Source organism: Pongo pygmaeus, chromosome 7, assembly GCF_028885625.2.
Source record: "Pongo pygmaeus isolate AG05252 chromosome 7, NHGRI_mPonPyg2-v2.0_pri, whole genome shotgun sequence".
Lineage (NCBI taxonomy): Eukaryota > Metazoa > Chordata > Mammalia > Primates > Hominidae > Pongo > Pongo pygmaeus.
Window position 1 is genome coordinate 137,894,305 of NC_072380.2, and position 12,510 is coordinate 137,906,814.

Genomic DNA, 12,510 nt, shown 5'->3' on the forward strand with positions numbered 1-12,510 from the left:
ACTACATCCTAGTTCTGGCTGTGATTAAACTTTGGTGTGACTTGGGGCTTAACCCCTGTGTATTGGTTTCTTCAAATTTCAAATGGAGACTTGGACCAGGTGGTTCCTCAGAACTCTTCTATTACTAACTTAGATGAAAAAGAAAATAAAGACAGAAGTTCAATTGCTTGTTCTTGCTAATACTGTTGACAAAGAAGGCAGAACAGAGCAGAAACACTTAAAATATAAGACTTCTTCTACAGGCTTATGAAAGCTTAGCAAAAAATACACCTTAGTGTATCAAAAATGAATTTCCAAACCAGCTTTTTGGAAATTTTGGTCATTCTGCTTTACTTAAAGCAAGTCAAATGTTAAACATCATTAACCTCGTCAGGTTAGTTGAAATCTATGGTATCAAGAAACCTCTTAAAAATGTCACAAATGAGAAAATGCAATTTTAGAAAGGGATTTTAGCAATGAAAAATTAATGTTCTGATGTTGCTAAGTATAAAAGTGCCACTTTCTCTAATATATTTCTAGGAGATGTGCCAACATTGAAATTATTTTGTGCATTATTTATGGAATTCAATTTATTTGAATAAAACATGATGAAGTTTTTTGAGTCAATATTGTTTTATCCACACAGGAAACTCAGTAACTGAGCCAGGATGAGGAACATAACCATTTAGAAATATCAAGTATGCTCCCCAAGATTTTATCTTTATTCCTCTACTTACTTGGATGTTCCCTTCTGCCTTGTGTAAGAACAAAAGAGATAGAATATAACCGTTTAAACTTTAAGATGAATGTCTTGAGTCTTGTTGCTTATTTAGCACAACACAAATGATAAATTTAAATTACAGTGACAGGACATATTATCCATATTCAGTTACTATCTTCATCATTCATCCTACTCATAAAAACATATTAATTCCAGCTACTGGTACAACCAACTCTGGCCATGAGAATACAGTCTTTAAGCAAAAGTAAACTAAGTCATTTGGGGCATATGCCATGCTTATTTGTCTTTGGGTACTGAATCTCCCTTAGTATCCTAATTTGCAATTTACATATACCATATAACAAAACCTACAATTACCTATCTTATTCTAACCTATAAAATTCACCTTTTATTAATCATTGCATTAAATTATCTAAGTGATTATCTTCCAAATTCCTTGGGAAATCTACTTAGCTTATTTGCTACTTCATAAACTAGGCCTGCAGTTATTAGAGAATGTCCCCAGATTAGAACCTACCTGTTCTCTGACATTTGAAAGGTCCAAGGTATTATTTAAAGCAGTTTTTGCAGCTTTGTAAGGTTCCCAAGCATCTACTAGATTAACTGTGATCCCCATGTAAATACTAATTACCTGAAAGAGGAGACATTCAGTATGTTAAATTCCTACTCACTTCAAGGCAAAGGGTTGGATACTAAAAAGTTATAGAAGGCAATACCCACTCCATGTTTAAATTCCATTCCAATGAAAAACCAAGATTTTCCAAATATATAGGTAAGTGCTCCTGGTTAATTCACATTAATAGGTATAAAGATCTCTTTACACCTATTAACATTTCTTTTTGAAATTCTCTATTATGTAATATTAATGTTTTCTCACCAGTTGTTTTATTGGTTGGCAATTGCCTGGGATATCTTTTTAAAAATCCCTTCATTTTCACTGTGCCAGGGTATTTTTTCAGGTGTGTTTCTTATGGGTTTCATGTAATTGGATTTTGGTCTTTCTTAATAATAAATATGTCTTTAATTATAGTATCATGGTCAAAACTTCTTTATTAAATTTAGGAACATGAAGCCACACTATCAGTGTTTTCCTCTTGGTTGCTCAACTCTGAGCTCACTAATATGATTCACAGTTGGCCAGGAACCATCACTTCCTAACGCAGGCTGTTCTCATACTACCAATAAATTGAAGGCCCCTCATAACAGATAGTTTATGTAATTCAATAGCTGATATAGAAGCAGAACAAAATCTGCTACCTGCGAATATAATCCAACTCCCTGCATTTTGTTAAAGCCTCTTTGTTTTCATATATTTCATTTCATATATATTAAGTATGAAGCAAGCTTTATTCCTATAAGAATATTTTTAAATGAAACAATGCTTACAAAGGTACAAGCATATCCTTGCAATAATATAAACTTTAGTAACCCCATTACAGTTAGCTTATAGGTAAAACTTTATTAAAGTGAAATTCCTATTCACAAAGTGACAAATTAGATGAATTTGGCTATCTTAGATTCAGAAAATAGAAAAGAATAAACAAATTCATATATAACTTACTTGTAATCTCAGTAGCTAAAGCAAGAGACATTTTAATAAATGATTTAATCTTCAGAGTATCCATTTTAGAAAAAGACTAGTGGGTTCTTCAGGAAATTTTACTGACTCATTTATTCCTTCAGTTATAATTATAAAATTCTCAATACACTTAAAGCAACTTTACCTAAGTGATCTTATGTCTCATTATTTACAACATTACAACCTCTGGGTTAAAGGCCAAAAGAATGGGAAGTTAGTTCTCTAACACATTTACTGTAGAGGAAAAAAATCAGCAATACTTGCCCAATTATCTGGAAAGTATTTATCCACTATCTCTCTCATTTTTGCTTGATGGGTGTGAAGGATGGAAGGCTCAAAGTAGAGAATCACGTACAGCATGGCAGCTTGGTTTGCCAGGGCTGTGCTGCGATGCTCTGGCAAAGGATACGCTGAGACCTGCAATGTCAAGACGACACCCCGAGAAAGCTGCTGGCAACATGTGCACGTAGACATGCGCAAATTAAACTCTCTGGTTGTAAGACACATCAGTTTCTCCAAAGCCCATCACCTTTCAGGATCCTGGACACTGGAAGCCCTTCTCAGACCGTACCATTGCTTGCCAAGGTCTTCCTTCTTATTCCTAACCCCATAGTATTCTCTTCTTCCAGCCCTTGACTGCTGCAATTCTAAGTCTTTTCTTTTTAAAAAAAAAAAAAAAAAAGGCCTATCCCTGTGTCTCCCACCACTTCTCCATTTTTGTATCTTTCCTGTTGGAGACAACCCTCAGAACTGACAGGCTCTACTCACTGTTGCTATTTTCTCACTTTCTGTTTATTATTCAACTCACTGAAATTCGACCTCCATCATCATCCCAGTGGAATTCCCTAAGGTCGCTCATGACCTCACAACCATCCAATTTGACGGCTTCTTTTTAAAACTCTCACTTAAACTCTCTAAGGAATGAAATCTCTCCTCCTCTGGTTTCCTAGATACCACTCTCTCTTCTCAATCTCCTTTGCTGAGTCCTCATCTTCTGCCTTTTAAATGCTGGTGTTCCCCCAGGGTCCATCCCCTCATGTACTAGAAATCTTTGGATGCACAAAGCGCATATCACCTTGAGCTACCACAAGCAAAAAGCAGAGAAATTGTTATAAGGACAGACATAGCCATGTCACATGAAACCTGCAGGCAGGAATGTGGCTAGGCCACAGGAAGCGGCTGGGGCTGGGAACCGGAATGCCTTTGCTCTTTCTCCCCTTGATGTGTCGGCCCACCTTTTCTCTTCCTCCAGGCTACTCTCCATATACATGGCAGAATGAGGCTGCCCACAAACTCCCAATTTTGCATGTTGTGGATAAACTCCAATCCAGAAACTGTTTCTCAGACCCAATTCCAAATTACCTGGAGACAGAATCTGATCTATCAGCCATGACCAGGGATGGGGGAGGTGCAGGACAGAGAGTGGGGTGGACACACAGCACAACCACAGCTTAACCTTTGTGCTAATAAATAAAGATCATGGGGCAAGGAGGAAATGGAAACACATTGCCTTCAGAAGGACGTGGAATGAGAGGCAATCAGGAATGAGATGCTCTGAATTCACACGACCAAATTCAAATTATGGTTCTGCTACTTAGTAACAGGAACTTAAGGAAATTATTTAAGCTCTCCAAGTCTTATTTTTCTCAACAGCAACATGGGGGATAATGCCATCTACTTTATAGGGCTATTGTGAGGAACAGAGAAAATGGTATGAGAACAAAACCTCCTTTGTGGCTGGTTTGGACTGAATTCTCAATGAATGGCAACGATTATTATGGAGACCTGGCATCTGTGGGTAGCTTCTGATTTTGAATTGTCTTAAAACAACAACAACAACAAAAACCCTCTTATTTATACTTAACATATTCACACAAAAAACTAACAAGCTACCTAAAGAACTGCACAGATCAGGTTCATTCTGTGATAAATGATATCCACAGTTATCACAGGCCTCTTTACTCCCTAATTATAATTTTTACAAATATTTAAAAATATAACATCTAAAATTATGTTTTCTTCAGAACAATGAAGTCAAATGGTAATTTTGTTTAGCGTTTTTTAAAGGGAAGTGACTACTACACATACTGGCAAGGGGAGTGGGACAATTTTCAAATGCTGCATGACCTTTACAGCCTTGCTCAGGCTGCCTCCTTTCCTGGCACTCCTCTTACCTTCCTTTTGTCACCTGTTGTGACCTTGCTGCCACTGCTGCATGCTCTAGTGGCACCCTGTGCTTACCCTAAGATAACACCCATCTTGCTTTACTATAATCCTGTCATCTGCCTTTCCTAAGCTACAAGCTCAGTATGGGCAGGGACATGGCCTGCCTTCCTCGGTGATGGGTCCCCAGCATCGCGCATGTGAATGGGCACATATCACACAATCAACAACCATTTCTTGAATGAATGACTAAAAGAATGCATCTTCTTCCCAATAGCTCAAATTCCATCTTCTCCCTGAAATATCTGATTCTGGCAAAATTAATAACCCTCTTTCCTTTATCATCCTGGGGTATAGCTCAAAAGGTTTTAAAAGGTTCTAGCTGCTTTTACTCTTTTGGGAAAGAAGGAAGGAAAGGAGTAATTAAAGAGGGAAGTAAAATCAGTCTGTTAAACTGTCTTAATAGATTTAATTCCCACCTGGTTGTAAATATCATCAGATCTCAGTCGACCAATGACCATACTGATGAAGGATTCGTTGATAGGCACTCTCTGGAAATAGCTCTCGGGATAGTTGGGTGGTCTTCTGGCACCTGGTTGGCTAGAATAACCTGTACTTCGAAGCAGCTTACAAATATCGTCCATATTTGAATCAGCAGAAGATCGAGCAGCACTGAGTCATATTCACAATGGGAAACAAAGACCCAAAACACACATATTAGAAACTGAAAAGTCCAATAAAGTAGAAGAATTCCATTCTACTTTGACTCAATACAGTTTCAGATATGACCACAGGTCCATCTATATCCTCAAGATTCAAAATTATGTGTGTATATATGTGTGTGTGTGTGTGTATATATATATATATATATATTTTTTTTTTTTGAGATTGGAGTCTCGCTATGTATGGATATATAACCTTTTTTTTTTTTTTTTTTTTTTTTTTGAGATGGTGTCTTGCTCTGTCACCCAGGTTGGAGTGCAGTGGCATGATCTCAGATCACTGCAACCTCTGCCTCCAGGTTCAAGCAATTCTCCTGCCTCAGCCTCCCGAGTAACTGGGACTACAGGCATCCGCCACCGTGCCTGGCTAATTTTTGTATTTTAGTAGAGATGGGGTTTCACCATGTTGGCCCAGGCTGGTCTTGAACGCCTGATCTCAACTGACCACCCACCTCGTCCTCCCAAAGTGCTGGGATTACAGGTGTGAGCCACTGTGCCCAGCCTCAAAATTATATTTTTGAAAGCCTGTTTAGAAGATGGGTATTCATACTGTGTAAAGGTCCATAATCCCTTTTACAAAATCCTTGGGACTGGATTTGTTTCAGAATATAGCATTTTCAAATAGTAAGACTCATATGGCATATAGATCATATACAATACAACACTCCAGCAGGGTCTGAATTGGCATCTCATGATCAACATAAGTGAATAATTCTGGAGGAAAATTTATAAATATTTACAAAAGTGAGATAAGTGAAGACTATATATAGCCTCACACCTATTCCAGGCAAGTTTTGACTCCAAATGATTTCAGGTTAGATCAGGTTTTGCTGCCAAATGAATTACTATGTATATGTACATGTGTGTTGTGTGTGTACTCGTGTATATATATTTTTTCAGAGCTCTTTGGATTTGAAAATTGTGGGTAAAGAATGTGAACCTGACATTTCACAAATTAAAAAATTATTTAAAAATATTATGTCAATTTAAAGTAAAATATATCTAACTTTTTTCTTGGCAAGCCGTTCCTTCTACAGAGATCTAATAAACAGGTCTGTGATTTTTCCAGGTGGAATAGTAAGCTCTGAAAGAAATGAACTAGATTCAAAGAATCTTAGACTTGGATACGACCTGCTATTTGCTGTAAGGATCTCTTTTGCCACGACTGTGACTTGGAAGTGTTCAGTGTCACTTCAATAATAAATGCTCACATTCTAACAAATTAGCTGTTGTACCAAAGGGGACAAAGCCATATTTTCAAAACTGGGCTTGATAAGCCAATATCTTTTTCTTCTTCTTTACACTGTGTGTAGTTTTTGTTTTTCCAGGTACTCTCAGAAATATAGGAAAGGCCATTCAAATCTCATTTTTAAAAACATGGATGTTAAAACAGCTTGGTCAAACTGACATGAATGAACACTACTAGAACACTCCCTTCACACACTGATACAGCTGAAAGGAAAAGGCTAGTTGAGGAGCCTAAGAGTAATTTGCTGCTGAGGACACCGTAGTACCTGGTATTGCCAAAAGTATAATGTCCCCAAGGAACCCCCTTCTCCTTGTCTACTTTGTCCTAATTTTTAAGTTTGAAAATGTTAATTCTACTCTTTACATCTTTAGCTCAAGCTCCTGATTCCTCCTTCTTGACAGTTTCTTCTCTGAATCTTGACTATCTCCGACATTGACCTGGTATTCCATTTTTAGCTCATTCAACAAATTGAAAACCTGTGCGTTAGACACTAAAATTAAAAAGTTGGTTAAGGTGGCTCCTGTTTTCAAGACCTTACTTCCTGAAGAATCACAGTTCTGTATAGATATACACAACAAATGATTTGTGGATATGTGCTGTTGCTTGATTTGTTTTTGTTTCTATGTAAACATGGGAGAGAATTCACTTTCAACCTGACTCTGAATGACAACTTTTCAAAGTCATCAAACTGAAAATGACAACAGAAAGCACACTCATTTCCTTGTATCTGCCAAGGAGTAATATTTGAAAACTTAAACAACAAAAGCAAAAACAACCTTCATTAGATTTCTAAGATTCTTTGAAATTTAGCCTCAAGGTAAAGAAAGTTCACAATTCAGACTCCTTTTTAAAATTGGAGTTATCATTAGGGACAGCATAATCCATACTTCTAATAATCTATAATATATAGAATATTTTATATGTAATATATAGATTATATAATCTATAATCATTATGAAATATAATATGTAATTGTTATATTCCTACAATATGCTCACAAGAGATAAGAATCTTACAATTTTTTTTTTTTTTTTTTTGAGACACAGTCTCGCTCTGTCGCCCAGGATGGAGTGTAGTGGCATGATCTTCACTCACTGCAACCTTCACCTCCCGAGTTCAGGCGATTCTCCTGCCTCAGCCTCCTGGGTACCTGGGATTACAGGCGCCCGCCACCATGCCTGGCTAACTTTTGTAGTTTTAGTACAGACAGGGTTTCACCATGTTGGCCAGGCTGGTCTCGAACTCCCAACCTCAGATGATCTGCCTGCCTTGGCCTCCCAAAAGTGTTGGGATTACAGGCGTGAGCCACTGTCCCCGGCTGAATCGTATACTTTCTTATCTATTCTTGGATTACTGCTGTTCACGGTAGAAGGGATATGGGGACATACACTGCATTTTACCGACAGCAGCATTTCGGAAGTGTAGTCCTAGCCCAGGAATACCTGTATCGGTAGTAAGAAACCAGCATCCTCTCTCTGACTTCTCCTTCAATCTTTTGGTCAATGACCAGTAGCATAACTCCATATAAGTACAGTGCTTCACACTAGGAAGAGAAGAGGACAAAAGCCAAAATCACTAGATTATACCTTCTTAGGGAGTAAAGTCAGTAATCATGAAAAATATTGCTTTGCTCACACTGCTTCAAAAAGTTTTAGATTTCAAGGAAAAGGTAGGTTTCCTCCAAGGAGCTCTTACCTTCTTGCAGAATGGGCCTTGAAAAGTTTATGTGAAACAGATTTTAATTCATAGTGGTAATTTTTCAGTTGACCTATTTTGGCTATTTTGCTTGGGACACCAAAATAGCAACCCAATATTGTGAATACCTCTTCATCACAAAGTCATTCACTTATTCAATAAGCATTTCTTAAATGGTTAGTATGTACTAGGTATCAGGACAGATGGCTGGGATGCAAAAAGTAAAGAAGACAGAATTCCTACACTGGGGAGGCTCATAACTTCCACATAACTTTTAACTGTTTTAAATTCTGTTCAAAGTCTATGTTCTAAACTCAGATGTGGACCTGCCAGTTAGGAGATAATTAAAAGTTCATTTCACTTCTCTTTAAAGAATGGTATTTCATATATATTTGTGACTTAAAAGAAAAAGAAGTGATACTATGTTTGATATTCTTTAATTTCATTTTAAATAATCACTATTACTTACTAGAAGTTGTTTTCCATCTTCATTGAGAAGCACAGTTTCTAAGGTTTGCTGAATATAAACCCCTTCATTGAGATCATCTAGATATCTAGAAATAAAACCCCAGAGCAAGTTATCAAGTTATTAATTTACAATAGAAACTTTAACATCTTTAAAGAAGGAAAGATTTTTAAAAGATAAGGCAGGATGCCAGGGGTTCTGGCCTTCTACTAGTTCATGGTCCTTCATGCTCTTAAGAATACAGTCTTATAAACTGATTTAGGCCACAGTTTGATATTTATGGCTGTTCCAAGTAAAAGAAATATTCCCTAGTCCTGATTTGTGAATTACAAGTATCTAGGAGTAAAGGCAGAAGAACATGGAATATCTAGTTTAAAAGTTAATGAGTAGTGAATTCTTAAGAAGTGTATTAAGAGACAGAAAGTTAATGATAAAAATAAGTTCTTTTTCCCACTTTTCACATATAATACACTAGGATATGATAATAAATAACAGGATTGGAAACTATATGACTTAGTTAAACTAAGTTTATTATGACACCTCGTAAGAGCAGGACATTATAGTAAAACTTCAAAATTCTTAAGATGACCAGTGCCACAGGAAGGAAAAGACAACTATATACAGTATAAACTAAATTAGGAAATTTTGTAGTAACTCAGAGAGATTTACACGTTGCTGTGTGTCCTTTTCCCTCTCCACTATTCACTACCAGAATAAGCTATTCCTAAATTGATCAATACCTGTTTAAGTCTACAATATATTTATGCACACTTTGAAATGCTAAATAAAATCTGGTCACAATTTCTATGTTGTTTTCACGAAATTCTTCATCTAAATCCTGTAGCTCTGGCTTAGCATCCAGTTTGCTTTCCCATAATTCCGGACCCTAAGAAAAAAAAACACATGTGAAGTGTCAATAAAAGCATACTTGTTGGTGACAATTTCTAAATAGTCTTTTAAAAATTTGTTCTTATGTTATTAAACATCCCAAACTTAAAGCAGAGCAACAGAAAGTAATGAAGATAATAGAAGCCTAGATATAAAATCCCTTTGAGAAAAATGAATTTGAATTGGACCCAAGATTAGCATGCTTTTAAGTATGAGGCCCTTCAATGTGAAATATCAAAGTTATCTTTTAAAAATACAATTATATTGTGTTAGGGCTTTGACATAGTACTTTCAACTTATTTTCAAGGTAGTAGCTAATATTAAGTTTAGTCCAAAAGCTTTTCTCTTTAGCTTTTTCCATAATTACTTAACCTTACAGAATTTCATGATTCCCAGAGAAAGACACTTTTGTAGAAAAGACAACAATAAAAATGCTATAGAGGAAGATTACCTTAAAATAGCTGAAATCAAATATGATATCTCCATATTTCTGTTGATCAGCTCTGTCTTTTAACCTGAACACAGCAGGAATAAACTCAGAGAGCCTCAAAAGTTCAGCAATGATGGCATTACCACAGGAAACAATCCTTAGGATTGCTTGGCCACAGAGGTTGTTCTCAGCTAGAAAGTCCAACATTGTGAGGAGGACCGACTACTCTGTGCCTGGACACTGCGGATGATTAACTGGCCTCAGAGCTGGTGTCTGTATATTAGATGAAACCAGGTGTGCAGAGAGATTGGCTCCTCCATTAAAGAACCTGTATCCCCAAAAAAAGTGTGAAAATCTCAATTTGTTTAAGGAAGCACATGTGTACATATAAGAAACACATTTTTCTCCCAAACTCACTAAAAAAAATTGTAAGAAATAATGAGTTCCTTTATAGGGGAAAGGGTGTTTATCTGTCACTCGTCATATTTTCCACGTGGAGGGACTTTGCTAGATTAACACTCTTGGCCTCTTCTTCAACATGTTAGTCACTTCTCTTGAGAAAAAGATATGATACAGCTCATCTCTGAGCTAGGGAGAAGGAACCACTGGGCATGTGTGGTTCCAGTGTACCCTAATTATACAAGCTATCTCCTACTATTTGATATATTAGCAAACAATTTCAAACACTATAAAGAGAGCTCAGAGACAAACCCCTGTACATCATTTTGAGGCATTTGTCCAATTATTTCCCAGAAATGGAACTGCAAGCTTAAGGTATGAACATGTCCAAGATTCCTTTTAAAATTACAGATGCTAGGTTCTACAAAATTCTGTGAAGATGACTTATAAATACTCAATCAAACTGGTCCAAAAGTCTCATAAAATTCAGCACTTAGGTGTCTAGCACTGTTAGCAGAATCCATTACTTGTTTCTCTTGTATTCCAATGCACTCTCTGAGGATGGTTAGATCACGTAGCATACTGAATATTATTGTTGCTTACAGCTCATTCTGAAAGTTCTTGAAGGCAAGGACTGATCTTTACCCAACCACTCCTTGCTGAATACCTCTTTGCCAGGCTGGATATGAAGATGTTTAAACAACTCACTTTCTAGTCCAGTGGTTCTCAAGCCTGGCTGCTTAAGGGAATCACCTAGCATCTTAGAGTTTCTGGTAAGTAGGTTAGAGGTAGTCCTAAGCATCTCTGTTTTTAAGAATCTCCCCAGATGATTCTGATGTGAAGCCACGATCATTAAAAGAGTAGAGAATGACTGGTCTTATAGAAAACTGCAGCAGGCAAACAGGAAATTAACAATATTTATCTTTGTGCCCTTTGTGCTGAACTCATTCCTTGGCATTGACAAGTATAAGGAGTGCATAAATAATACTAGGGTTACAAGACGTGATGTCTGTCTTCTCTAGCTGCCTGCTATACTGCTGGAGATAAGCCCTGAAGAAAAAAAATCAGAGAGATGAAGTGCTTCAGTGTGTCTTTACAATAAAGAAATAAGAAGTGTAACATACATTTAATTGTCAATGTGGAGCATTTATTAGGTGTTCTGTTGGGAAAGGTATTCTTATACTGGGTGATCTTTAGTAAAGTGACATCTAGGAATTCAGGGCTAGAGAAAGAAACCTAGCATCTAAAAAGAATGACCTATTTTAGTATGTAACACTTAAAAACTTTTCCATGGTAAATGACTTAGAAGATGGATTTGAAATCCAAAGGGCAGACACAGGGTTGATTTCTAAAACATGCAAAGGGATCTCACAAGCTGTCAAAGAGAGAACAGGGAGAGAAGGGGAGGCAGGAGCCAAGCAAAAAGGAAAAGGGAAAAGAAGATGTCACTAGGAATGAAAACCAACCAACCAACAAAACATACATGTGATGTTTTCCTGTACTCATAAGTCTTTGAACATGTCACTACCCAGGTTGTGCCTTCTAAGCATCTTCTGTAACACAGAGACTCAATAAAACTGCTTACTGACCCATCCCTTTCCTTTCCACTAGCTTCCTCCAACAGCCAGTGCAGATAGCAGGGGTGAGCAGATGGTAGAAGGCGAAGGGCAACTGGAGAAGGAAGCAAGAAAGACTTACACAAATGAAATAACTCCTCGGACTTGATGAGGTTTCAGAAAGTTCTTGAAGTAGGTAATTTGTCTTATTAGGCTACTCCTTCTTACATTCCCCCTCTGCCCACAGACTTGAGTACCCCTTCTTGTTTAGGCCTGTATGCCTTCCCCTGCAACAATCATTTTTCTTAGCTCTAGGGGCTAGGAAAGCAATCTGATTATAATAATGTGGTAACTGGTTTCCAAAGATGGCTCCCAACAATTCCTTGCCATGAAGTCAGCCCATACAGCACCTTAAGTGAAGGGCGGAACCTTATTTTCCCTCTCAATGAGTCTGGATTGCATTTTATTAGTTTGCTGGGCTGCTGTAACAGAGCACCACAGAGAGGGTGACTTAAACAACCAAATTTATTTTGTCACAATTCTGGAGGCGAGAAGTTCAAGATCAAGGTGTTGGTAGGACTGTTTTCTTCTCAGGCTTCTCTCATTGGCTTGTAGCCGGCTATTTTCTTCCTGTGTCTTCAC

General features: G+C 37.2%; 1 protein-coding gene across 2 annotated transcripts in view; it reads right to left on the reverse strand.

Moving 5' to 3' along the window:
• Positions 1-12,510, reverse strand: part of WASHC5 (WASH complex subunit 5) — a 67,478-nt gene that overhangs the window by 49,381 nt on the left and 5,587 nt on the right. Inside the window, exons 2-8 of one of the 2 annotated variants that reach the window (XM_054499842.2) lie at positions 9,935-10,241; positions 9,336-9,481; positions 8,599-8,683; positions 7,877-7,977; positions 4,943-5,135; positions 2,565-2,717; positions 1,239-1,352 (exon numbers count right to left, since the gene is read on the reverse strand). In XM_054499842.2, coding sequence (XP_054355817.1) covers positions 1,239-1,352; positions 2,565-2,717; positions 4,943-5,135; positions 7,877-7,977; positions 8,599-8,683; positions 9,336-9,481; positions 9,935-10,120 — 978 coding nt within the window. In that variant the 5' untranslated portion in view covers positions 10,121-10,241. The remainder of the gene's footprint in view (positions 1-1,238; positions 1,353-2,564; positions 2,718-4,942; positions 5,136-7,876; positions 7,978-8,598; positions 8,684-9,335; positions 9,482-9,934; positions 10,242-12,510) is intronic. The other variant, XM_054499844.2, reaches the window with a different exon arrangement.